We start from the raw sequence: 26,789 nt of genomic DNA on the forward strand, positions 1-26,789 counted from the left end.
CCATTTGTTTTACCCCCTCCTCCCCACTAGAGCGAGGGGAGAGACTGCTTCTTGACTATGTGTGCATCGCGTGCCACCCTTAAGGACAGCATCTTGTTCATAATAGACGCACAAGCTCTGAGAGGGGTATTCAGTTACATTTCCCACCTCCCCCCGTTTTCGTTTTGTTTTGTTTTTACATTTCCCCCCAATTTTTAAGGGTTGCGAAGGAACCCTTAGGAAATGCCACCTCGTCCTTAAAATAGAAGCCTGGTAATTTTTTTTTTTTTTTCTAAGCCCTGAGAACTTTAAATGCATGGACGAGATTTCGCTAGAGGCTTCTCATAAGGCTGCCGGGTGAAAGGAAATAGCACGAGATCAAGAGCTTGTGGCCACTTGGTCCTGATCCCAGCTCAGCCACTGACTGTGACCTTGAGCCAATCCCTCACTGTAACCAAGGCTCTTTTTTTTTTTTTCCTGCCTGTAAACTGAAGAAGTGAGTGCAAATGAATTCTAAGATTTATTTCAGCTTCTATTACCCTAGCAGTAGAAACTCAGGATGTAAGAACAATACAGAGAACAATACAGGAAACTATCAAAATAGTAGGCAAATGACTTGCCAGAGCCCTCAAATGATAATGGTCCTCAGATAGGGGGCATCCACTCCTCTTCTCCTTCCTGCACCTGGCTTGCACATCTATCCCCCAGGACCCCTAAGATTCCTGCCATTATTAATGCAGAAGGACCTGCATCCAGATGTTCTTTGTCAACTCCGATGCAGACAGGACACCAGGGACAGAATCTGTCCTTCTTTGCCTTTCCCTCTGCCCTTTCTTCCCCTTGCCCATTTTCCCCAGCTATACTATTAACTGCAATTGATAAATACTTGGGAACTTATCCCCAATTCAAGCACTCTAGCGGGAAGATGGTTCACGTCAAGCCTCTGTCTACAAGATCTTGGCGCGTCAAACAAAGGGCAAGCAATTCCAGACTAGGTAAAAAGACAAAAAGCAAAAAAACAAAAATAAGCTTTTACTTGCTGTAGGTGAACTCGAGCTTTCCCATCATAACCTATATTGACCACGTGAACCTATGGGCAAACCCCACACCCTTGTCTTCTGGCTAGCAAGAAAGTATGAAGTCTAAAGGTCAAGGAAGTATTATGATCCTTTAATAAGAGAGAAATCTTTCCCCAGAACTAAAGCCATTCAAGTCTGAAAAACCAAATGGAATGTGAATGGAAAGTCACTGGGATATACCAAAGAGAACCCTAATCATGGAAAAACGTTACTTTGCCTTCTTGTTAATAGAAAGAAGACTCTGGCTTATTATCCTTAAGCATCTTTGAAGCTTTACTTTATTCAGGACATAAAGGGGAACTTTGCATTACAAAGCGCCGTCTCGGGGATGTCTGGGTGCTGCTGAATGTTTTATTTGTCTCTGAATTGCAAAGCAAGGTCCAAGCCATTCTAAAGTACCAAGCTTTTACTACCCTGAATATGTGTAATTAATCAATAAAGCTCAGAAGTCTCTCAGCAATTAAGAGAAATGTCATGGGTCATTTTTTTTTTTAATCACCAGGAATTTTAATCTAATGATTCCAGATTTTACATTCTGCAACCACGATCAGTTATGATTTTAAGAAAACTTTCATCAAATCGCACATTTTGGAATGGTCTCACAGGGTGAGAACTCCCGTTTTCTCTGTGGGAGCGGCCTGGGGGCAGCCACCCAGTTGTAGGTAAGCCTGGGAGCTGTGCTCCTCTCACAAGGCAGTTTGCATTAAGACTGACACCACATCAAGAGTTCCTATATGAAAGAAGGGGGCGGTTTACATAGATGAGGTCTCCCTCCCTTAAGCCACCAAGACCAGTACTCGGATCTCAGGAACAATCACTTTTAAATCACTTCCAGGTGGGGGTCTAGTTTTGTTTTTTGGTTTCCACAGAGGAATTTAATAGCCTGTGTATTTCTTGCTTGAAATTGACCAGGTGGTCATTTTGTTTTAGTTTCTCATATGACTTAGTATCTCAGTGAAATATTGATATGCTGTACGTAGGGTACTGTATCTCCCGATTCTGAAAAGGCGGTAGAGAAAGACACAAGCCCATTTTTGAGGATGACCTATATCCGCAGCTTAGAACTTAGGTAAGATTTAAGGATTACAAGGTTCATTTGAAAAAAGAAGTGTGTGTTACCAGCTTCAGTAACTATTAGCAAGGATATGAAAAATAAAAATGCCACTGTGCCAGGGCCGATCCGCTTGTCAAATAGCCACTGTAATTAATATCCTAAGCAGTTCCCAAATTGTCACTTCCTCTGATTTTCTATCTCCATTTTCATCCTAGACATAAAGGAAGAAACAATGTCTATAGCTGTGCGGTCTGTGTTCCCTAATTACCTGACTGCCAAGGGAGGGGCAGGGGATAGCGTCAAAGACCACAAGCCTTTCCGGTCCGAGTTGATACAGAATGAAACGCAGCCGCCGTGAGCCAGCTGTCACGGGCGAGGGGGCTGGGCGGAGCCCCCACATCCTCCCATCCCCCTCCCTGCTCCCCCTCCAACTTCCCAGCAACAACAGACCCGTCCGCGAGAACACTCTCCATCGCAATCTGTCGTTCAGACACGCGATCGTCCCAGAGCCGCCCCGGGACCCACCTACCTTCTGAAGGAAAAGAGGAGGCTGGCTCCCGGGAGGGCGAGGATGCTGCCTTACAGCTCCTCAGCATCTCCCTTCTGGAACAGTTAAGTGGAAATACGGATTCGCCTCCATTTTCTGGTCACATGATCACTGGCACATCTAAATAAGGATGATCACCTGCCTCCCAGATCCCCCCCCTTCCCCCCCCCCCCCCCCAGGGAACCGGCCACCACTGACGCTGGGGCTGGGGGTGGAGCTGGGCTGTGTGCAGAGTTTCCTCTGAGAGCACAAACTACTCTCTCATCCAGGTGGTGGAGTCAGAAACGCCGCCTTGATTTTGGTGTCTGCTGGGGAAAACTGCTGCACCTCCTGTTCCTGAGTGAGATTGGATGTGAATGGGCTCAAAGCACAGGTTAGAAGGAATCTAGTTCCCTGAAACATCTTAAAAAAAAAAAAAGTCCTATAGCTTCACAGCATTCCCGGTGAGACGGCAGCGTGATTATTTTCGTGGACAGTGGCTAAGGCCGTAATAAAATGGACTTTGGAAGCATGATGGGGTGCATAAAGTCCCACTGGCGGTTCCAGAGAAGGTTAGGATGTTTGCCCAAGAACCACACAGCTTTGGCTGCTGGAAGACAGGTGGGTGGGCATAAAGCAGGTAGACCCTGAAGTCGGAGGCCCAAGTCTGATTCTAATTTCTACTACTTATTAGCGAGTTTGGACCAGTGGCTAAACTTCCTGGTGCCTCTGACCACTGATGTGCAGGTGGATAATAATAATAATGGCACTTTATTATTATTATTATTTTTAATTTTAATTTTAAGTAGGCTCCGTGCCCAACATGGGGCTCACACTCACAACACTGAGATCAAGATTCACACACTCTGCCTACTGAGCCTGCCAGGTGCCCCGATAAAAATGGCACTTTAAAGAAAGAGAATCTAGGTAGAAATCTTGTTTGTTTGTTTGTTTGTTTTAACACTTATTTATTTTTGAGAGACAGGTGAGCGGAAGAGGGGCAGAGAGAGAGGGAGACACAGAATCCGAAGCAGGCTCCAGGCTCCGAGCTGTCAGCACAGAGCCCGATGTGGGTCTTGAACCCACAAACCGCAAGATCATGACTTGAGCCGGAGTCTGATGCTTAACCAACTGAGCCAATCTAGGTAGAAATTTTAAAGAGTTTAGGTGAAAATCAACGCACGGTAAATGTTAGCTATAAATGCAATTATTAATTCTAAAAAGGCTAACAGAAATATTTGACATGCTTAAGGTAAATGAAATAGGAACGAAACGTTTACATGACAGAAAGGCATGATTTGTTTTGTTTGCTCTTCAAAGAACAAAAAGTATATTGTCAGACAAACCAAAGACTTCTGATCCCCATCAGGCAAACTGTCAATGCAAGAAAGTAACTGTGGGTACCATCCCCAGAACTGGATTGCTAGAGGTTCCGTGTTACATGACCTTTTAGTTTGTTTGGTGGGGGGGAAGGGACTACCATAGGGGGATAGGGCAGTGTTAGGTACTATTCTAATTGATCCACTACTAATAAAATAAGAAAGTGAATTACCCAGCAGAGGACCTGGCTATGATAAGTACTTAAGTAATGTTAGTTCCTATTCTTAAAATGAAGGGCATTTCATTTCCTCACCATGGCTGTTGGGGGCGGTGGGAGGGCAGTGAGGAAGGGAAAAGAGGAAGAAGGAAATTTGTCTGTATCTTTCTTTAAGTGAAAAGCCTGCCAAATTCTTCAGAATTATGAGCAGTGATGAAATAATTTCTGGAGGAGACTAAGGGTGGGGGTGGGCATCAGGAAGGTGTGACTTTGCAGGGTCACTGACTGGCAGAGGCTCCCCAAAAGCGTCAGCGCGTTTCCCAAAGCCAAGACGAGCTAGACGCTGTCAGGGAAGAAGGGGGGGCTTTCGGGCGGGTTGTACCTTGGGTGTCCAGGTTGAAGGCTAAACACGGGGGGTCTTGTCTTTGTGAGGTGCTAGCTCATTAGGAGTTCCCCTCTCGGGTGGAAAAGGCAACTGCTGACCGCTGCAGAAAGGGGAGCTAAATGTTGCAGAATAGACACGGTAATTATCCTAAAAAAATCTATCCTATGATCCGTTTTAAAAGTCAGCAGCTGGGGAATGCCTGGCCGGCGCAGCCGAATGAGCATCCGATTCTTGATTTCGGCTCAGGTCATGATCTCAGGGTTCAGGTCAGGATCTTAGGATTTGTGAGATCGAGTCTCGAGTCGGGCTCTGAGCTGACAGCGCAGAGTCTGCTTGGGATTCTCTCTCTCTCTCTCTCTCTCTCTCTCTCTTTCTCTGCCCCTCCCTCCCTCTCCAAATAAATAAATCAACACTTAAAAAAAAAAGTCAGCAGCTGATATGTAAGTTGATTAAGTCCCGAAGCCAACCATAGAAATCTTTAAACTATTTAAGGGGCACTTCACTAAAGGGGGAAGTGTGGGACACTGTTTTCACCAATGATGGTCTTTTTGTCTTGCAGGATGTTCTCTCAGACAGCACCAGGGCAAAAAAGCCCTAACTCAGAATCACCCGGACACTTGAGGAAATGTATTATTTTATCCATTGCACTGAAGCAGTTACAATTACTTAAAAAAAAAAAAAAGAATTACTTCTTAAATGCAAGAAGTAGCATCCTGATCATTATATAGACAAATAGGGTGTGACAGCCGTCAAATTCTCCAGGGGAGTTTTATGCTTTGAGAGCCCAAGACATTCAAATCATCGTTTAATAAATTAAGGTTAAAAAAAAGAATAAAAAAGGTCTTTGAAGATATACATTGTCAACTGCTACCTGAGCTGATGGGATAAGAGACGACTAAGTAAGTAGAACAGTTTTACTTCTCGGGACAAACTGGTAGAGGCCAAGTTGAACAGGCACACCTGCTCTTCTCCAGGAGGCCGAGAGAAGTAGGTAATATCACGTTAAGAAAAGCGAAAGGGGATAAGAATCTCCTGGGGGAACGGCTGCCAGAAGAAGTATAAGGACACTAAAAATAGGTAGTTATAGTCTTAAATTTCAAAAGAAGGGGAAAGATGGATTTTGCAACATCTGAAAAGGTACATATCCTTCTTATGAAATGAATGTTCGTGTCCCCCCCCCACCCCCCACCCCAAATTCACCTGTTGAAACCCTACTCCCTCATCGCATGTGACGGACGGTGGAGGTGGGGCTTTGGGGAAATAATCAGGAGGAGATGAAGTCATTAGGGTGGGGCCCTAATGAGTGGAATTAGTGCCCTTCTTTTTTTATTGTTATTATTTATTTATTTTAGAGAGAGAAAGAGCAGCAGGAGAGAAGGGCAGAGGGAGGGAGAGAGAGAGAGAGAGAGAGAGAGAGAGAGAGAAAATCTCAAGCAGGCTCCATGCTCCATGCAAAGCCTGACACTGGGCTCGATCCCACACCCTGGGATCATGACTTGAGCTGAAATCAAGAGTTGGAAGCTCAACTGACTGACTGCCCAGGCGCCCTGTAATTAGTGCCCTTCTAGAAGGACCCCGGAAAAGCTCTCTTGCTCTCTCCACCACCGTGTGAGGACACAATGAGAAGCTGGCAGTCTGCAACCAAGGAGAGGACTCTCATCGGAACTTGACCTTCCTGGCACCCTGATTTCAGATTTCCAGCCTCCAAAGCGGTGAGAAATTTCTGTCATTTATAAGCCACCTAATCTGTGGGAATCTGTTGTAGCCCAAACTAAGATACTCCCAAGCTAAATTTACGACATGTCCCCTGGAAAAGGAAGCAGCAAACACCAGAGGTTATCAGTTTCATTCAAGGCAAACTGTGTTGGAACAACTTGGCAGAGTGCATTCTCCCACGTGGAGACAGAACAAAATCAACTAAACAAGTAAGCAGAAGACAGGGCAGTGGGAAGAACGGGGTTCTTAACCCTGGGAAGACTGACACTTCGGGCTGGATAATCCTTTGCTGTGTGGTGTAGGGTGTGTAGCAGCATCCGAGGCCTTCGCCCATTAGATGACAGCAGCATCTGCCCCAGTGTGACAATCCAAAATGTCTCCAGACATTGCCACGTGTCCCTGGAGGTGGGGAGGTGGGGAGGTGGGGAGGTGGGGAGGTGGGGAGGCAAAATCGCCCCTCGTTGAGAACCTCTGCGTTGAATAACTTGGCCGTACACATTCTGCCATTGGAGGCGGAGTAGTTATAGAAGAAAGAGCTCTCCGGGGAGGCATGAAGGATAAGAATAAGCCAGCCATGTCAAGAGAGTTCTAGACAGAGAGTACCGCTGGCACCAAATCACTAAATTGGAAATGGTCTGGTGTGCAAGCCTCAGGGTTGAGGGAGAGAGTGCTCTTGACACATAGGGCCTTATAGGCTTGTAGTAAAGAATCAGAATTATATTCCAAAATAAATAAGAGAACATTGGAGGGTTTTAAGAAAGAGGGTAGTGAAAGGAAGATATTTACATTTGAAAGGTCTCGCTCAAGACAGTCAGCGGAGTATGGATTGTAGGGCCAGGTGGATAGGAGACGGGAGTGTGGTTGAAGGATCCATCTGGGCCGACCAGGGCAAGGCCGCCATGTAAGGTCGAGTAGAGCGTTTGTGTGCTGGACTGAGAGAGTACTGGGGCTTGGGGAGGTCACTATACTCAGCCAGATCGTTATAATAAGTGGAGAAGGAGGCCATGTCCAATAATGCTAGTTGAAAGATCCAGGGCTGACAAGTAATTCCAATCTTCAATTTCTGTCTTGGACTGGAATCGTTCGTGAACAGTAGGGGAACGTAAGTATTATGGCACTGTGTGAACTTGTAGCTCAATTACGGAGATGCTGGCAGAAGCAAATAGTAACTGGTGCTCAGGGGCTAAAGCGGGGACCTCTGAGATAAATACAAAGACCATGAAACATACTGAGGGGAAGAAAACCATCAGTTATCGAGAAAAAAAAATAGATGAAAGCAGAATTTGATAAAGTGGAAAACAAACAAAAAACAAAAGGAAAACAATAAAGATCAAATCTAGTTATCAGAAAACAAACCCATCTCTGGGGCACCAGGTGGCTCAGTCAGTTAAACGTCCGACTTCAGCTCAAGTCATGATCTTACCGCCCATGAGTTCGAGCCTCGCATCGGGCTCTGTGCTGACAGCTCAGAGCCTGGGGACTGGTTCAGATTCTGTGTCTCCCTCTCTCTCTGCCCCTCTCCAGCTCACGCTCTTTCTCAAGCTCTCAAAAAATAAATAAATGTTAAAAAAAAAGAAAATGAACCCATCTCTAGAAAGACTGAACAAGAAAAAAAAGAGAGAAGATACAAATAAATAATATTAGGAATAAAAGAATGTAGCTGCAGATGGAAACAATAATACATGAACAACTTTATTATGAAGATTTGGAAAACTGAGGAAATGGACAATTTTCCAGAAAAATATTAAATAGCAAAGTTGACACAGGAAGAATTAGAAAACCTGAATAGACCGGTAATCACCAAGAAATAAAATTACCAGTAAAAAAAATCTATCCCTCCAACTAAGCAACAGACACAGATGGTTCTATAAATACTGCTCAATCCTCGTGTATTAGATGATCCCCTTGGATTATACAAGTTATTCCAAAGAAGAGAAAAAAGAGGGAAGTTTCCCTCGTTTGTTTTATGGTGCCATAAAGCATATAACTTTGATCCCCAAACTAGACAAGAGCCAGATGATGAAGGAAAACCCCAGGCCAATGTCATTTATGAAAATCTAAATGATTTTGAGTAGCAGAAGGAAACTAGATTCTCCACTAAGGTTTCTACGATTCCCTCATCTAAATGACTTTGCTCTCCCCCTTCAATTAATATTTGACTCGAAGCCACAACTTTATGAGTATCAACGCTGTTTGCAGCAACGAGGGAAATAAAGATGTATGCACCATAACCACAGCCTCTAGTGGCTTCCATCCAGGCGCCTGAATAAGAAAGACTCTGATAAATACAACAAGAGGCAGAACGTGAGGAAGGCCACAAAACAGGTGCAAAGCCTAGGACGATTCAGTAGAGAAAGGGTTTCCTTCTGTTTGAAGAGGCTGGAGAATGTTTTAGGAGGGAAATGGCATCTTGGTCTAGGTCTTAAGTGAAAAGAAGAATTTCAATGTGCAGGAAATAGGATGGAGAAAGAGCAAGGACTTGAAAGAGGTGCTAAGGGCAAAGAAGCAAGGGAAAAAAAAGAAGTCTTTTCAGAAGAACCATGAACAGGATATATGCATTTAATGACATTAATAGATATGTAAAAATCCACCACTAGGGGCGCCTGGGTGGCTCAGTCGGTTGAGCATCTGACTTTGTCTCAGGTCATGATCTCACGGTTTGTGAGTCTGAACCCCCCGCCAAGCTCTGTGCTGACAGCTCAGAGCCTGGAGCCTGCTTCCGATTCTGTGTCTCCCTCTCTCTCTGCCCCTCCGCCGGTCACGCTCTGTCTCTGTCTCTCTCTCTCAAAAATAAATAAACATTAAAAAAAAAAAAAATCCACCACCATCACATGACTTAAAAGCAGCTGAAAAAGAGGGGCGTCTGGGTGGTTCAGTCGGTTAAGCGTCCGACTCTTGGTTTCGGCTCAGGTCATGATCTCATTCACGGATTCATGGGTTCAAGCCCTGTGTCAGGCTCTGCACTGTCAATGCAGAGCCTGCTTGGGATTCTCTCCCTTTCTCTCTGCCCCTTCCCCCACCCGTGCCTTCTCACTCTCTTTCAAAATAAATAAATAAAACTTTTTTTAAACAAGCCTTAAAAAACGTAGCTGAAAAAGAAAAATAGTGATAGGATCACATCATGGAGTTAGGACTTGGATGAATATAATAAGTGTTCCAGAATTCTATTCATTCGATAGGGGTGAGTGATACATTTGTGAAATGTGAGCGTTTAAGGAGCCAACTCAAAAGGATAAACGTGATCAGTTATATAAGTGCTATTAATTAAAGGAAGTCGCATTCCTTAACAGTCAGGATGGAGACTGGATTGGATTCGCTCACAAGAGCACAGGTATTCCCCGATTAGGAAGTCATGCTGTCAACGACATCCTTGCCATAGAGATGAGTTTCACTGGGCTGACTTAACGTCTTCCGTCAGCATGAGCCAATGGCATACAACAAAAAAATATATAGGATAGAGAGACTTTACGTATCCTCTGTGACATGGGGCAAGTGTATAGTTTTCTGCTGACTTGAACTTAACCCTGCAGAGTCGGGGACTTGTATAGAAGCATAGGCGTTACGTGTTTTTCACTCAATCTTCCGGTTGATCAACATTTTGAGATAGTTTATGGGAGTGAATTAAAAATTTTGCTGCCTGGCCATTACCTAGCACCAAACTTGCGTATGTTGACCATTAAAAGAAGCCACCTCCCTTAACCAACGGTTAAAATGGAGGGGAGGCAGCATCCCAGTCTCGTCCACTGGCACAGCGTGGATTTCCACAAAGTGTGACCCAATCCTGGGGTGACTTTTGACAGCCCTGGTTCTAAAAGAACTCTCACGTGGATCTTGGAAACAGATCGTCCAACGCGCCGGGGGGATCGTTCACTACCCTGTAGGTTAACATTATCTCAGTCCGCTCTTCAGGAGCTGAGGTTCCATTGCTTTCTAATGAAGCCAGCTGTGCTGAATAACATCTCTTTGCCTCTTCAGCTTCACCCTCTTACTTTCCCCGTCCTGCTCTCTGTCCCAGGAGGCTCTCTCCCGCTCTGAGTTCCACTTGGTTTTAGGGGCCCCGGTGGGAGATCAGCGGGAGGAAAGTGGAGAGGTCAGGGTACGCACTCCAGGCACTCGTCGGGCTTCTTCCCTGGCTGGCTGTGCCCCTCCACACTAGGCCTCTCTGCTCTTCTCAGGGAAATGGAAATTCCTGTTCTCGCTTCTGATAATCACCCTCCCCTTCCAACACCCGCCCCCCAGGCCTCAGATAACAGCTATACCGTTTCTCTTCCTGAGCTACTACACCCTTCCTCGTGAATTCCTCATACTTTGCTTCTGTCTTTGCAAATACCCCCTTTATTAAATATTTCTCGAATTGTCCTCATTTGAATGTGTCATCTCTCTCCTGCTGGGTCCCTGACAGACAAACATATCCTGCTTTTGAACGCCATGACTCCTCGTCTTTCTCAAATGCCATCAGTTTTCCTGGGAGTCTTTTTTTTTCTTCCTGACTTTAGTTCTGACATTTCACCATTCCAGCTGGAGAAATACCTTGGATTCTTCCTCAGACCAGAAGCCAACACAACACGAAAGGGCTCCTCGGTGGGTGTTCCTCCCACGGACAGCTGACTTGCTCTATCCACCTCGTCTTGGCGTTCAGGGCTTTCTCTTGCTGTAACAATCCTTTACCACAAGCTACCACATCTAGAAATAGTTGGGAAAACTCAGATGCACCTCGAAGGGCTTTGATTCTCTCACCTCCCTCTGGCCTCTGGCCACACGAGTTGGCCCGCAAACCACAGATGGGGAGAAGCTCACTGATACACAGGAACCGTCACTAATCTGCTGTGGTGTGAAATACGTGTCCAGGCATGAAAAGGGCTCAGTAGGTCGCATGACAGTGGGAAGAGTCAGAGGCGAGTTTGGATTCAGTTATTCTCCAAATCACACTCTGAGAATTCTGCCCATTACACTTGATGCACCCCTCCGTGGGACAATGGGAGGAGGAAGAAATGCATTCACCTACAGAATTACATAAAAAAAAAAAAAATGATTGTTTCAGCCTCTGTGTCTTACTCACAAGCACTAGGCTGGAAGGGAGAAGACGTAATTCCTAGTCCTTGTTTTCCCACTTTCTCATTTCTGGATGACATTAACAGCTCATCTGCTGAGTTGGTTTGTTTATCTATGAAGCTGGGATAATAAAACTGGCCCTATTTGTCTCAAATGGCAGTTGTGTGAGCAGATTTATTTGAAGTCTGCTCTGGGTAGGGCTGGCCAGAGGTGGAGAGGTAGGAGGGGCTGGTGGAGAGACTTGGAGGAAAAAAAAAAAAAAAAAAGCAGAATTTTTTGGGTTTTTTTGCCCCAAAAGGAAGGGGCGCCTGAGTGGCTCAGTCGGTTAAGCGTCCGACTTCAGCTCAGGTCATGATCTCAAGGCTTGTGAGTTCCAGCCCCGCGTCGGGCTCTGTGCTGACAGCTCAGAGCCTGGACCCTGCCCTGAATTCTGTGTCTCCCTCTCTCTCTGCCCCTCCCCAGCTCACACTCTGTCTCTCTCTCCCTCAAAAATAAATAAACACGAAAAAAAAAATTTTTTTTTAGGGAGACGAAGGCCTGAATTGAAGCGCAGATTTAAAGAACTTTTAATGATACTTAATCGCCACCAAACATAACACACCAAGTGATCAAATAGAATTACGAAAATAAACGAACGCATACTCAGTGCCAAGCTTGGTCTTCCAGGGTTGGTTCGGGGCAAAGCCACGTAACTGCGAATAAACAAGGCAACGCTGTAGTTGATGGGGTATCGGCTTCCCTCGGAGAAAGGGCAAATGTGTGCAGCTGGGCATCAGCCTGTCCAAACAGCAAGACCCAGAGAGGGGGTAGCATGCGCTCAAAGAGCCTGATTCTTCTGAGCGCCCAAACGTATCATTACCCAACACGGAAAGAGTCAGGTTATTTCTTTACCTGTTTTTTTAAAATTTTTTTTTTGTTTTTATTCTCAGCATTCACCTGGGGGTAAGACCCCATGTGCTAATTCCTCAACCGTACGTCCCAGACAGAAAAAGTCCGGGTTTAGAAGGTCTCGTGAAAACCGTATAACGATTTAATGGTGTCACGGGGAAGAAAAAAAAAAAAAAGGCCAACGTTACTCATGCAAAAAGAAAGAATGCACAGAGATGACCATAAGAAGCAGGTAGTGTGGATATGACGTCTATTGTGTTTGAAGGTCATTTTTACTTTAGGGAGTACCAAATAACTCACCTCCCGGAGCGAGACGACAAGCTACAGCTCCACAAATACAAGGATCGGGTTCTTTCTAAATACCTTTTCAAAAGCACAGGCGCCAGATCTCCCCCTCACTCACCTCTCCTCTGCCTCTCCCTGCCCTGCGGCCCTCCCCTGTGCATGTATCTACAAGAGACCAGGCACACAGAGTCTGTTTTCTTGCTCTGCTTGGAAATTATTTCCTTTTATCAGCCTGCACAGCTCTTTCCTTACCCCAAGACCCAAGGATCGATATTTGTCCATCGATCATCCCATTGTTATAGAATTCAGATGGTGGTGAGTTTACAAAGGTTAACGGTTTCATGCTCCTTTAGCATGTTGTTCAGGCTTTTGAATATAACCCACAATCATTAATATTACGTGCCAACTTGGCTAGGCTACCTACGGTGCCCGGTTATTTGGTCAAACGCCAGTCCAGATAATACTGTGAAGGTATTTTTTTAGATGTGATTAACACTGAAATCAGCAGACTTTGAATAAGGCAGATTCAGCAGACTTTGAATAAGGCAGATTATTCAGAGAATGTGGGTGGGCCTTATCTAGTCAGTTGAAGGCCTGAGGAGCAAAGTCTGAAGTTTCTCCAAAAAGAGGGAACTCTCTTCAAGTCTGCAACAGAGAGACCCTGCCTACGTTTCCGGCCTGCTGTCCTGAAGAATTCAGACTGCAACCACTCTTGCTTGAGGTTCTAGCCTGCTGGCCTGTCTGTCCTCCATATTTCGGACTTGCCAGTCCCTAAACCTTGGTGAGTCGATTCTGATTCCTTGAAATGCTTTTCCCTCTGTCTCTCTCTCGATCGATAGAGAGATATCTCTTATTGCTCCTACTGGTTCTGTTTTGCTGGAGAAACCTGACTCGTACATAATCACGTTGCCCTTTTTTTCACACGACACCCTTGCAACCCTGCCTTCTTTAAAATAAACACATAAATGGCTCTTCATTTTAAGAAAACTGTGTTTGTTGCAGACGACTGTGCCGATGTTCTCTGTGACCACATCGGGAAGATCAGGCATACCCATCCCTGTCTCGGGAATTGCTGTGCGATTCTGAGCTGGCGGCTGTACTGCTGGAGCGTGACCGGGGTGTTGGCAAAGTCTCTGGGAAGAGGGAAGACTGGGCCTGGGAACCAGAACACGGTGCTGAAAATCTCAAGGGAGAGTTTCCCTCCCACACTCATAACAAGTTTTGTTAACAAGAGGCAGTCAGTGGAGTACAAGGGGAAAAGCCACCTCCTAAAGTTTCCTCGCGTTTTGACAATGTGGCTTGCTGCTCTCAGAACGGTGTGGGAGCTGAGTGAGGGGGTGCAGCTGGGGGAGGGGAGGGCTAGAAGCCAGTTTGTGGCTGAAACGTCATGTTGCATACACTATCAGCTCACTTCTGTGGTTTTTTTTTTTTTTAATATTTATTTTTGAGAGAGAGAGAGAGAGAGCGAGAGCAGGGGAGGGGTAGAAAGAGGGACAGAGGATCCCAAGCAGGCTCCGCACTGTCAGCACAGAGCCCGAGGTGGGGCTCGAACTCACGAACCATGAAATCATGACCTGAGCCGAAGTCAGACACTTAACGGGCTGAGCCACGTAGGCGCCCAATTTTGAAAACCCAATTTTTTTTTTTTTTTTCAGGACAGTCTTGATCCTGTCCTATGATCAAATTCTGTGTCAGATGTTTCCAGATTTTTAGTTGGAAAAATAGGACTATCTTATATTGCTTCTGGGATTACCTTCCTGTGTCCATGGTTTCCTTCCCCTCACTCTTTCTAGCCAACTTGGCTGACCTCTCACCCTCTTCTTTGCTTTTCCAGATTATGACCTTCCTTTAACACCTGTCCTGAATTACACCTCTTATGGCCACAGTATGACTTTGCTGGGCCTTAGGCACTGTTACCTTCATGAGCTCCTTTCTTCAGTCAAAAAAACCCAAAACTTTTATTTTACACCTGCGTTGGTAGAAAAAACTATAATCCACACAGGAATACAATCATTTTTTTCTTTAGGTTTTGAAAGCATTTCAGAGTCTCACAGGGGCCCTTTAACGTATTGAGCATTTCAGAGTTTTGCAGGGGCCCTTTAACATATGGGGGCCCCTGGACACTCTGCCTCCTGATGCTGTTGGATAACAGGCCACCCCTTATTCCTCCTCCACGAAAGCACCCTGTATAAATGCCTCTCCTCTTTTAATTCTGACAGAGAGACGGAGTGAGAGTGGGGGAGGAGCAGAGAGAAAGGGGGACCCAGAATCTGAAGCAGGCTCCAGGTTCTGAAATGTCAGCACAGAGCCCAGCGCGGGGCTCGAACCCACAAACTGTGAGATCATGACCTGAGCCGAAGTCAGATGCCTAACCGACGGAGCCACCCAGGCGCCCCGATGCCTCCCCCCTCTTAGTTTACTAGCATTGGCACACACCCTGGACACAGAAAGATTTAAATTCAAATCCCAGCTTCTTCACTTTCTAACTGGAAACCACAGCAAGTGATTCAACTTTCCGAACATCAGTTTCCTTCCTTGTGTGATTCCTGCCATGGTAATAGACAGGTAATATACAGGGCTCGGTGCTCCCTGACAAGTGCTCGTGATACATATTTATACATGTGTTGGTCATTAACTATCTTGATTTACATGTTACACTATTAGCCACCTCTTCACCTGTGTTTGATTCCCTTAGTAAACTGTCACCTCCCATTGGGAGTAAGTTTTAGCCCAGGGGTTCTCCAACTTAAGCGTGCGGCAGAATCACCTGTGTTAAGGCACTGATGGCTGGACCCCACCTCAACTTCTTGGTTCAGGAAGAGCCTCGAGTGGGCTCAGTAATTCGTATTCCTAACGAGCGCCAGGTGATTCTGAGGCTGCTGGGTTTATTTTTTGACTTCAGTAGTCGCTACCCCCAACGTGGGACTTGAACTCATGACCCCAAGATCAAGAGTCGAATGCTCTACTGACTGAGTCAGGCAGGCACCCGGAGGCTGCCGATTTTAGGACCCTACTTAGAGAATCACTGTTTTAGACAACTCTGCACCCTCTCAAAACCTAGCACAGAGGGGAAGCTTTTAAATACATTGAGAGTTAATTATTTACGCAAAAGGTAATACAAATGCCAGCAGGAGATTCTGCCCCCCTCCCCCGGTCGTGAGAAAATGTTCATTACTGCAGGGGCTGAGCAGAAAACTATGAGCCAAGAAACTGTATTGAAAGAAAGGGGGGGTATGGTAACACCGAGCAGGGTCATCTGCGGGGTTGCGGGGACACGTGCAAAACGCAGACGAGATGCCAACCACAGCTCAGCCAAGCCCAGGCTGCCTGAGTTCTTAGCTCAATCTAGAACAATGCCAGCAGGGCTGCTGGGATGCATCTGCTACTCTCTTTCAGATAACGGATCTGGGGTCTCTCGGGAAGGAAATAGCTTGACAGGGAGAAAGAAAGATGAGGCCAACTGAAGAGGTCTGGGTTTCCGAAGCTGCACTTGAAGACCAGCTTTTAACTCTTTGTGGCACTTTCCCAACCCTTACTCTCTACCCCTGCTGTTCCTTCTTGCTTTTTGTATTCCTTTCATGGGGAAATGTCGTTTGCGAACACCACAGCTCTCCCGGACACAGTCTGTTTACACACAAAGTAAGTTCACACAAATGGAAACTTGAAGAAAGCCTTGAGATCCTCCAGCCCAACCCACCAATTTTATGCATGACGAAATCTGAGCGTAGGGTTAATCCTAAAATACATAACCAGTCATGGCAGAGCCAGGCTGGAATCTGGATTCTTCGACTCACAGTGAGTACATGGTATGCATAGTTCTTTATACTCCCTAAATGAGTAGGAAAAAGATACCTTCTTTTCCACTGTATTTTAATTTTTTTTTAATGTATATTCATTTTTGAAAGACAGAGAGAGAGAGCACAAGCAGGGGTGGGGCAGAGAGACAGGGGGACACAGAATCTGAAACAGGCTCCAGGCTCTGAGCTGTCAGCCCAGAGCCTGAAGCGGGGCTCGAACTCACGAATCGTGAGATCATGACCTGAGCCGAAGTCGGACCCTCAACCGACTGAGCCACCCAGGCGCCCCTCCACTGTATTTTTAAAGAGGAAAGATGACCTTCCCCTTTACTGGTCACATTTTCCCTTTTGTCCCTGGGAGCAAGAGGGCTTTATCGGGACAAATGAAAAGAAATGAACAACCCTCATTGGTATCAACAGGGCCTTGGAGCTTGAGGACAGAGATCACATCCTGTTCCCTGCTATATATCCACCAGCTGCCCAGAAACTCGCACGAAGCAGAGGCTCAGACACCATATGATGAATGAACGAACGAACGAACGAACGAACGAATGAATCACTTGTTTGCCAATCTTCCAGCCAATTGGGGAGTGAGGGTTTCCCACTGAGATTTTTGAGCCTGCTGAGGCGTCTCCTTAGCCCCAAGGAGTCAGGTAGGTATCGCAGAAAATCAGAAGTGCCTTTTATGTAAGATAGGCAGTGTGTCTGCTGGAAAACTATTGGCTTTGGACGTGAAAAACCTTTGAAGCCCAGAGGGTTCACTCTGATTCTTCGAGGCGCCCTCACCAGCGTGTGCAAAATAAAGGGAATAATACCCAACGCCTCAGGGGTGTTGGAAACATTAAGTGAGATACTGAGAGCAAACTGCCCTCCCCTTTCTGGTTCCAGATGCCCGTTTAAGAGTAAGGTAAGAGTAGGTAAGATAAGGTAAGATCAGGTAAGGTAAGGTAAGAGTAAGGTATTGAGTAGGTGGTGTAAGAAGGATTGGGAGGGTAAGTACAGACTCTGGGTGGACACTGAAGGGGCTTTTTTTGGCTAAACACACACACAAAGTATCATTGTCTTTGTGGCCACGTAGCAGCTGCTTCTCCTGAGGGTTTGCAATACATAGAAGCAAAGCTCCTATCATCCACGGATTCTTCGTATTCCACAGGCCTTCACCATTTCCCCAGTTTTCGAATACGATGTTTTTCGGGAAAAAATAAACAAATCTAGCTTTCTGCTTACCCATTCGGTCTCAGCTTCCTCGTTCCGGGCTCAAGAAACTCTGTCTCCTCCTCCATTTCCGTTTCAAGGATCATGTTTTTCTGAGAAGGCTGTGGTGAAAGCATTTCCCATTCATTGTCATGGGCGACAGCCTGCAGCATAACTGCATCCGGGTCAGCCCCGTCCCGGCTCTTGCTCTTCCGCGATTGGCTGCCCAGACCAGAGGCCTCCTCTAGGGCTAAGGATTCCAGAGGCTTCATGCCTCCTAGAACTTGCATCTGGGGACCCTCGCCCACGCCACAATCAGAGGTTGACTCCACAGCTTGGCCAGCCCATCCAGGCCCTGAGTTCCTAGCTTCCAACGACTGGTCACCAACTTCGCTATGGCCCAAGACCATCCAATTCTGGTCTTGCCCAGGGCTTTCAAGAGCCGATCTCTTCTCACCTTGGGGAGACAGTCTCTCTGCAGAATGATATTGTCTTTCATTTAAAGAGGCAAGCTGACATGAATCCGGGAAGCCGGCCAGCTGAGTTCCTGGCATCTCTTCTTCTTCAGAACCTAAGTGAAACTCGTCTAATTCAGATGTGTTTTCTCTTGCCTCGCAGGTCTCTGGCTTTGCGGGTGAATTTTCTTCACGGTTGACAAGTATGTAACCCATGTGTGCCGCGTGATTATCTTCATTCCTCTCTGTGTACCTTTCTTCCCTGGATTCCGCTGTTACCTGCTCAGGCCCTTGGGTCGGAATTCTTTTTTCTTCTTCCAGTTCTGATATTCCCTTGCTGGCACCTAGAAGTGGAAGGTGAAGGAGAGAAGAGGAGAACAAGCCTTCATGAACACGTCATGAGATGTGTGATCTTTGCAAATGCCCCATCTAAGGAGAGAGAGATTTAAGAACTTTTTTAGGGTTTTGTTTTGTTTTGTTTTTTTGGAGAGCTGTTTCATTTTCTCATAGGCTCTGAGAAAGGTATTACAGGAGCAGCAGACATTATGACTGCTGTGACACAGGACTAGGGGAGGCATGCATTGCAAATGAAGTTAGTTCCTCTCTTCCCCGCGTTGGTAGGAAAAGCTCAGTTGACAAATATGTTAATTGCGTGAAAACAGCAGTTTCTGGGGGTGGAGGAATGGGTTGTTTCTTACCATTTGGTGGTCCTACGTCTCCACCTGCTGGCGAATCCGAATTATCTGTCTCTACTTCCCAGTCGATGTTGGACGGAGACAACTCAAGGTTGGGGTGGGCTCCTGCTGGCAAAGAAACGGACTCGGGGTCTTCATGAATATGCAGGACAACCAGTTGTCCAGGCTGTCTGTTGGGGGTCTCGGTGTGGTTTTCTTTGCTTTTTTGATCAGGAAGGGCGGAAAGCAGCATCTCGGCTGCTTCGGCCCCTAGAGACTCATCCTCTGGAGACTCGGCTTCCTCTGTTGTTTTGACACCAAGGGTAGGTTCTGTGAGATAGGACAAATCAAAGGGGGGTGTGTAAGGTGCCAGCGAATGCTTCAGGGTGTCTTCTTCCAAGGGAGGGTCACCGCCATAGAGAAAATACTCAGGCTCTTTCATTAAATCTTCATCGATATTTTGGCCCATGACATCATATTCGAAATCACCCCACGAGGCTTCAGACGAACAGACCTCTTGCTTCCCTGCATCCCCGTCAACTGGCGTTTCTGGATTGCCCTCAGATAATGTCAATTTACTCATGTCATCTATTGTGCCCGTGGATGTGTTAAGACCTGAGGCATCGCTGAAGCTGTGGTCAAAGGCAGCTTCGCTTATGTCCAGGCAAGTGTCTGAAGCTAACGGGGCGTCAGGAACCGTGGCAGAATTCTCAGTAGCAAAAAGTTGCTCCTCGTCCAACAAGGCTCCTGCATCTGTCTGACTCTCAGGAGAGAGGCCCTCTGACACCAACAAGCTGTTGCTGTCCATCGTAGGCTCCTGGAGAGTTACAGAAATACCGGTCCCCACGTTTTCCGTCATTGGGATTGTTCTGTCGACGAGTTCCAAAGCCGGTGCTACACCTGGGGCAGCAACTTTGTCTGCTGCTTTTAAACCTGTATTGCCTTCACCATTTATTTCAGAAGGTTCAGGAGAACCTCTGTGAGAGGCAGGCTGAGATGAGCCACTTATGTTCACTTGATCACTGATCGCAGGCAGTGGGATTACATTTTCAGAATATAGTTCTGAATCGTACGGGACAAATTCCTGCCCAGGCTCCCGATTGGGTTCTTCATCCATCTTTGGCTCGGTGAGATATAACTCACTGGCTTCCCCTTCCGGTCCCACTCCAGCCCTGACGAGCTGTTCAGTCTCTTGCTTTGCTTCATGATCATGGCATATATCAGGGCTGTGGGAAGCCTGAGAATTGCTGTCACGGTCACAGTGGGTCAGTATATCTGGATTCTCACCATCTGCTTTCAAACTGAAGGGCTGCTTAGCATCTATCCACAAGTCAGGCGAAGCTGAGGCCAGTTGCCCACCCTCCTGGAAGTTGCCATGTAAAATATCTGGAACAAATGTGCCTTCGGGGCTCTCTCTAGGAGGACAGACATCCCATTCAGAGCCCGACTTCTTTATCAACTGGGTGGAAGAACTGACAGCCGGGAAATCTTCTGAGGCAATGCTGGAATTTGTTATTTCACTGGGGTACGATTTTTCTTCTTCCCACCAATTTGTTTCCTGACACTCCACAGTCAAAACATTAGATATGACACATTCATTTTCATCTGTGTGAGTAAACGTTGCGTCTGGCTGATCCCAGACGGACAGCGCTGTATTCTGACACTGCTGCTCTTGGGTAGGTGTTTCGGAAGTCAGCTGTTCACCAGCAGAAGACAAGAAGGTTTGCTCTCTAGCATCCTTTTCTTTGATTTGGTCCAATATCACAAGCTGGCCAAGCTGATCCGCTTCTGGGTCTGGCTGTCTCGGTTGAATGTTCCAGAGTTGCTCATGGGAGTTCTCCTCATTGCTCTCCAGAAAGGGTGACTGGTGTTCATCACCGAAGGGCTGAGTGCAATGCGTTTCCATGGGTTCAATATCACCCTGGGTGGGTACTCCCCAGGGACTCACTTTGTGGTATCCTGAAGAATTCATCTCTAACACACTACTTGGGTTGGGCAATTCCCTTTCAAATGTGCTCTCCATCGGTCGTCCTTCTTGTAGAGAGGCATTCCACCGCTCGGAGCGCTCAGCTGAGAAGCCAAGTGTTTCCAGTTTGGAATAATTCTCATTCTTTGATTCGCTTTTGGGAGATAGCTGCCAGATGGTCTCTCCCGTCTTCCCCGTTTCTGGAGAAGATCTCATCTCTGTATCCACTGCTGTAACCTGTAGTTTGGTCTCCTTTAGCAGTGAGAAATTCCAGTGATCGGGGCTGCTTTGTTGGTTGTCACAGAATGGGTCTGGCTTGTTCTCTCTTGCTTCTGAATTGCTTACGTACGCAGGACACTCCTCAGACTTGGGATCAGCGGTGGCCAAGAACTTACTAGGTTCATTCACTGAATCCCAAGCTCTGGGGTCGCTCTGAGCAACTTGGCAAGTGCCCAAATGGACCTCTTTCTCCACTGACTCTTCATCACCTATGCTGTCGTCATCAGAACCTGAACTTGTTGAAATGAACTTGGCATCCTCTGGCTGCACGGTTTTAGGAAGGTCATGGTCATTTTTCTCCTGCTGGCTAGCCACTACATACCTTTCCTGATATGCCTCGGAATACTCAGAACATTTGCCTGTTTCAGGGCTGGATACAGAGGAAAAGGAATCACCATCTACTGAGTCATTCCAAATCTCTAAAAATTTAGGAACCTTGAGATCTAAGCTCTTTTCAAACCTGTCCATTCTGTTTTTGTCCGGGTCCTCCATTTCAGTAATTACTTCTACTTGGCCATCGGTAGTAATTAGTTCAGATTCTTGGTGACTCTGTTTGCTCCAATCATCTTGATTCCGCTCCTGATGCCCCATATTGGGTCCGTGTTCCCAGGAAGGCAGTGGAGCTGAGGAATCATTTAGGCCAGGACTTGATGCACTCGAATGTGTATACTCACTAGAAATACTATCTCTGCGATAATTTCCTGATGAAGAAGCTCCTGGGAGGCTGTTTTCAGTACTCTCAACTTCAAGACTCTTAGTAATCTCGGAATTTGGGACACTGACCTGCACATCACTGTCTACAGAGCCATCCCAAATGTCAAGGCTTTGGGGACATTCATGGCGTGGCTCTGGGTTCACTCTCTCTGGTTCCAGAACGTTACACACTTCAGTGCTCTCAAGACTCATTTCGGGTAAAGATACAGTTTTTGTTAAATTCAGCCCAAGCCCACTGGAAGTGTCAGTGGCGCCATCTGAATTTCTGTGATACGGGAGGTGCTTGTCACAGGTCTCTTCTGCCCGCAGGTCATTTGTGGACACTTCTGCGCGCACATCACAGGAACCTGGATTGTAAGACCCCCTCTCGTGCTCTAAAATCTCCCGGGGTTCCTCAGTCTGAGGGCTGGAAGGGACTGAGAGAGAGTTGATTTTGCCGGATTCATCGCAGATTTCTTGATGTTCGGATGCAAGCGGGGAAGAGCCTCCCCGGTCACTTTGCCCTTGTCCAGACTGCTCCGAAGCTCCGTCTGTCATCTCCTCCTCACGGAGGTGCTCCCTAGCAGTGGCTCCACGGGCTTCCTCCTCACCTTCGCTTTGTCCACAGCTAGGACCTCTCCATGGATCTGAGGGTCCAAAATGCCCTGGATTCTCAAAGTTGGTTGCCAAGGATGTCGCATCATGTGGCAGGGTTCCTCTGCACGTGTCCTGCTTATCAGGATCAAGGGCACCTGACTCACTGGCTCCAGAGGCTTCTAGCATGTCTGGGATACAACTGTCCTTAATTTTTTCTGATGAGTTGGGAGTTCCAGAAGGAGCTTTGTGTTGTTCAGAATCTGTGACATATGAGGGGCCTGGTAACATTAACGAAGACATGTCATTATCTCTCATGACGGAGTCCCAAATACTGTTTGCGATCAGCTGTCCACTTTTTTCATTCAGTGTGTGATATCCATTGGCAGGAGTGTCCTTGCTGTGCTCAGAAGATGCGGGGAGTTCCCAATCCCCCTGATTTGCTTCCTGATACTCCACACCCCATGGCTCCAGCTGTCTCACCGAGAATCGGGTCTCCGGTTCAGCGCTTTCAGTCATGTATCCTTGTGCTTGACCTTCGCTGGAGATTGCCACCCCCGCGCTACAGTCGTCCCAGTCCAAATCATTATCCATATCGGAGATGGTCGCAGTGGACTGCGTGTCCTCCAGAATCACTCTGTTCCACAAGTCGAGGCTGTCAGGGGCCGCCTGGCGGGAGTTTGTGCTGCTGTGCAGAAGCGTGAGCTGTCGGTTTGTTTCATTGTACAGCTGCATCATGCTGGGGTCGTCGTAACTGGACAGGCTGCTTTCCCCGATGTCATCCTCCATGGAGATGTTCTTATCATCTGTGGGCTCCGTCCTGAGTAAATCCTTCTCGGAGTTGTAAGTGACATTTGTTTCCGAACTGTTATCTGCATCCGGTGAGCCCCACATTTCTAGGTTCCCGGGACCTGAACTAATTCGATTTCTAGGTGGCTGCTGCGGCGACTGGGGAGGCATTTCAGTCTCCCCTGTGGCAGAGTTAGCATCTTGTGACTCAAAACGTCCCTCTTTGGCAAATGGCTTGTTTTCTGTTTCTTTTTCGTCTCCAGCAAATGTTGGCGAAGTATAGGAGTCAGATGTGGAGTAGTTGGTATCTAAGGGGGAGGGCACCGAATCTTCCCCTACGTTGGATGCACTGTAATCGGGACATTTGTATAAGAAGGAATCTTCCCAAGGTGCCAGGACGTCTGACCCTCCTTTTTTGATACCCTCCTCAAAAAGGTTCCAGGAGTCTACCTTTTCATACACCTCCCCCCTAATTTTTGGATCCAGTAAGCCATTCTGATCTTCCTTTGTCGGTCTGGAAGTATTCCACGCGTGGTCCAGATCGGATCTGGGGTTTCCAGATATAAGGATATTATCCCTGGAGTCGTGGTTCTTCTTACCCCAGATTTCTGGGGGTGCTTCGTTATTTGCCTCACTGGGTGAATTGTCTTCCGAAGGAAAAGAAAACCCACTTTTTGCCATGGCCCATTCCCTCGGGTCCCTCACAGAAGGCGTCTCGCCGCTCGTTGGGTGCAGATTCCAGGTATTTGTCAAAGCTTTGGTGCCGTCTTCTTTACCAAACGCACTCCAGGCTGGGAATGACACCGCAGCGGCTGGTTCCCCACCTTCCGTGGGATTTCCCCACGGCTCCGGCATCGCCGTGGGAGAGCGATCAGAACGCCACAAGGCAGCAAAGTCTTCGATCAGGTGGTGTGCCCCCTGAGGAGAAGCGCTGGGCAGATTCGATTTCTCTGTGGGCACGTTCTGAAACTGTAAGTGCTCCTCATTTTGGTCCTGAATATTATGGCTGCCCAGCCCAGGCTGACCAAATTCAGACTCCCAGGGACTTGACTTTGGGAATTCGAGACTCTTTGGTGGAAATATAGAATCTGAGGCTCTCCTGTCCACTGGGCTTGGCTTATGGTCTTTCCATGACTCGGGGCTCTGGAAGACAGACTCCTGTTCACTAGAACTCCATGTGTCTGCAATATTTTTAGAGTCAATTTCCAAGCCACCCCACCAGCTGCTGCACCGTGCGCGGGTCTGAGGCGGCCCTATGTGACCCGTGTCTACTGCTTTTGGGGTCACATTTTCTGGGTAGAGTAGAGCTGGTTCTTCCGTGGATGGTGAACTTTCTACAAAGCTATTCATAGGTGTTGGTGGGACCCGCTTTCCAATATTTTTCAGCCTTTCTGGTGAAGGAGATTTATCTCCCACAAAAGCTGTCAGGCTCGCATTTCTTTCAGAGTTATCCTTGGGACTTTCTGGTCTCTGAACAAATTCCTCATCAAATTCCACAAGGTCGTCTTTGCCAGCCTCTGACAAAAGTGAACTGGATGAATATTTGGACGTGTCCATCCCTATGCCATTGATTTCTTTAGGCCCCGTCGGGGGTTGTCCCTCTGATGAATCACTATTGGGGAAGAAGTCATCTGCAGGAGAGTAGTCTGCAGAATGAGAAGATGGTTGGGACTGCCCAGAAGCCATGGTTGCTGAGTCAAAGTTGAAGAGGTCAAAGGATTCCCTGTGTTCTCCAGACCGGGCATGCTCCTCTGGGACTGCTCCTTCGGGGATGGGACTATAGGAGTCAAACCCTGGGAGGAGGCTGTGGTGAGGCCCGGCACCTTCTCCCACTGGACTGTCATCACTGAGGAAAACCGAGCTCTCCTTGGATGAACGGCTGCTCCTAATGGTGGCCAACCCGCTATCTGGGCTGACGAGGTCGATGTTTACATCCACCTGAGCCTGGTTAGAATCGTTGAGATCTGGAGGGTTTTCTATGAAATTCACGGAGCTGGGCTGTGGCTCTACGTCAGAACCATACAGCTCCATAATCCCGGAAGATCCCTGGGACAGTGGGGCGCTGCCTGCCACGGCTTCCGTTGAGGACGTCCGGCTGTTGGAGACCATCTCTGGACACCTCCTGTTGATGACTTCCTTGACGAGAAGGAGCACCTGATCACAGGTCACCAACGGGTTCTCCTGCTGGTACACCAGGATCTCATCACAGCCACATTCAAAGGGCTCCAGCTCCAGGCAAGGGTTCTGGCTTTCTTCCAGTTCGCAGCAGATCTGTCAGGGAGGCACAGGGGTTTGTGTGAGCACTCAGGCACTCCTTGCATCTTCCTTAACTTTTCCTAATAGAAAATTGATCTGGGTTCATCCGTCTACAAAGAAGACCTCAAACAACTGAAAACTGCATAACGTAAGACACGGAAAGTCCCACTTACTATACCACCGGCTCTTTCTACAATCCCATCCAACTGGCTCTTCTTTGAACTCAAAATCCCACTGCTCAATTTTGCTTGCTTCTGAAAGTTACAGGTTAAGAGATTTGCACCACGTAAATCCTTTCCTTGTCGTAATACGATACCGTCCTCCAACGGGAGTGCAAGTTAAGTTTGCAGAAAGCAGAGACAATGCTGGTTGCTGAGAACTAGGGGAACACGTGTGGGAATAAGGGGCAATCAGGTGGACAAAGGGCTTTTGTTTAGGACCAGGCACCGGGGACCTGCTTTTGCCTCGGGAAGCCTCGTAAGGGGAAGGAGAACATAGGGAAGAGAAAGCTACCAGAGGTGGAACTTCCTAACAGCACTTCGGGGGCCCCAACGGTCTCTTCCCGCCCCAGGGAGCATCGACGGGGAGCCTGGAACAGACAAAGCTCACCTGGGAGGCCAAGAGAACGTGTGACAGCTGGTGTGAGGCCAGAACCGGGCTGCAGCTCTATGATTTGTTTAGGAAATGTCAGGGAAATCTGGCACATCGGGCTTTTGAAATGGCCCCACGGGGTCAGTGGCGGGAACAACAACAATAGTAATAATATATTTGTTATTGTCATCATCACATAGGTGATGATGATAATAATAATGAACACTTGTTGAGTGTTTCCATATGCCAGGCACAGTTTAAAGGTTTTATGTGCATTATCTTCTCTAATCCTCAAAATAATTCTGTTACAAGGTAGGGATCCTTTGTCCCCGTTTTGCCAATGATCAAACAGAGACCCAGCAAGGTTAAATAACTTGTAGTTAACAACTAAAGGAGCTACGTTTTGAACTCTGCAGAGGCTGACTTTTCATCAACAGTGATCACGTGGACACAGAGGGATTGTCTAGAGTAGTCTTGACCTTGTTCTGCTCAGTGGAACCGTCTCTCACGTGATGGCTGGGGAAGCCCGTGGGGAAGAAGAGAGGGAGGCAGGGCAGAGCTGGCTCAAGGGGGTCTGATCCCTTTACCTGCTCTCCCACTTTTGTCTGTTTTAGATTAACCAATTTTTAAACCGATTTGCTGCTAAAAGTGATTTGAAAACCACCATGGTGGAGGCTTAGGAGATAGAAGTCTGCCCCTAGGAAACCAGTGACCAAAGATAAATAGAGCTTTGGAACCCAGTGCAGACAAAAAGCACTGACAAAGCCACAGGCTGGTGAGGCAACGCACAGATGTGTGAGGGTCAGGTCAGAAGGGAGGGTAGAAAACATCTGTAGCAGGAGCAGGGGCCTTGCATCGTTGGACTGGAGAATGCACAGAGAGTCCATGAGTACCTACGGTCACATGCACTACAGCCAAGACGGATCTCTCGGGGGACAGAGAGTGACGATGTAGAACACGAAAGGAGTCAAGACTTTGGCTGTGGCCACCTGCGGATAGA

General features: G+C 47.2%; 1 protein-coding gene across 4 annotated transcripts in view; it reads right to left on the minus strand.

Annotated features, from left to right (window-relative positions):
* Positions 1-26,789, minus strand: part of PRUNE2 (prune homolog 2 with BCH domain) — a 278,459-nt gene that overhangs the window by 62,031 nt on the left and 189,639 nt on the right. For all 4 annotated transcript variants that reach the window (XM_015535442.2, XM_042963395.1, XM_042963394.1 and 1 more), the window contains exons 8-9: positions 18,646-25,213; positions 17,526-18,291 (exon numbers count right to left, since the gene is read on the minus strand). In XM_015535442.2, coding sequence (XP_015390928.2) covers positions 17,526-18,291; positions 18,646-25,213 — 7,334 coding nt within the window. The remainder of the gene's footprint in view (positions 1-17,525; positions 18,292-18,645; positions 25,214-26,789) is intronic.

The sequence above is a fragment of the Panthera tigris genome, chromosome D4 (genome assembly GCF_018350195.1).
Source record: "Panthera tigris isolate Pti1 chromosome D4, P.tigris_Pti1_mat1.1, whole genome shotgun sequence".
Taxonomy (NCBI): Eukaryota; Metazoa; Chordata; class Mammalia; order Carnivora; family Felidae; genus Panthera; species Panthera tigris.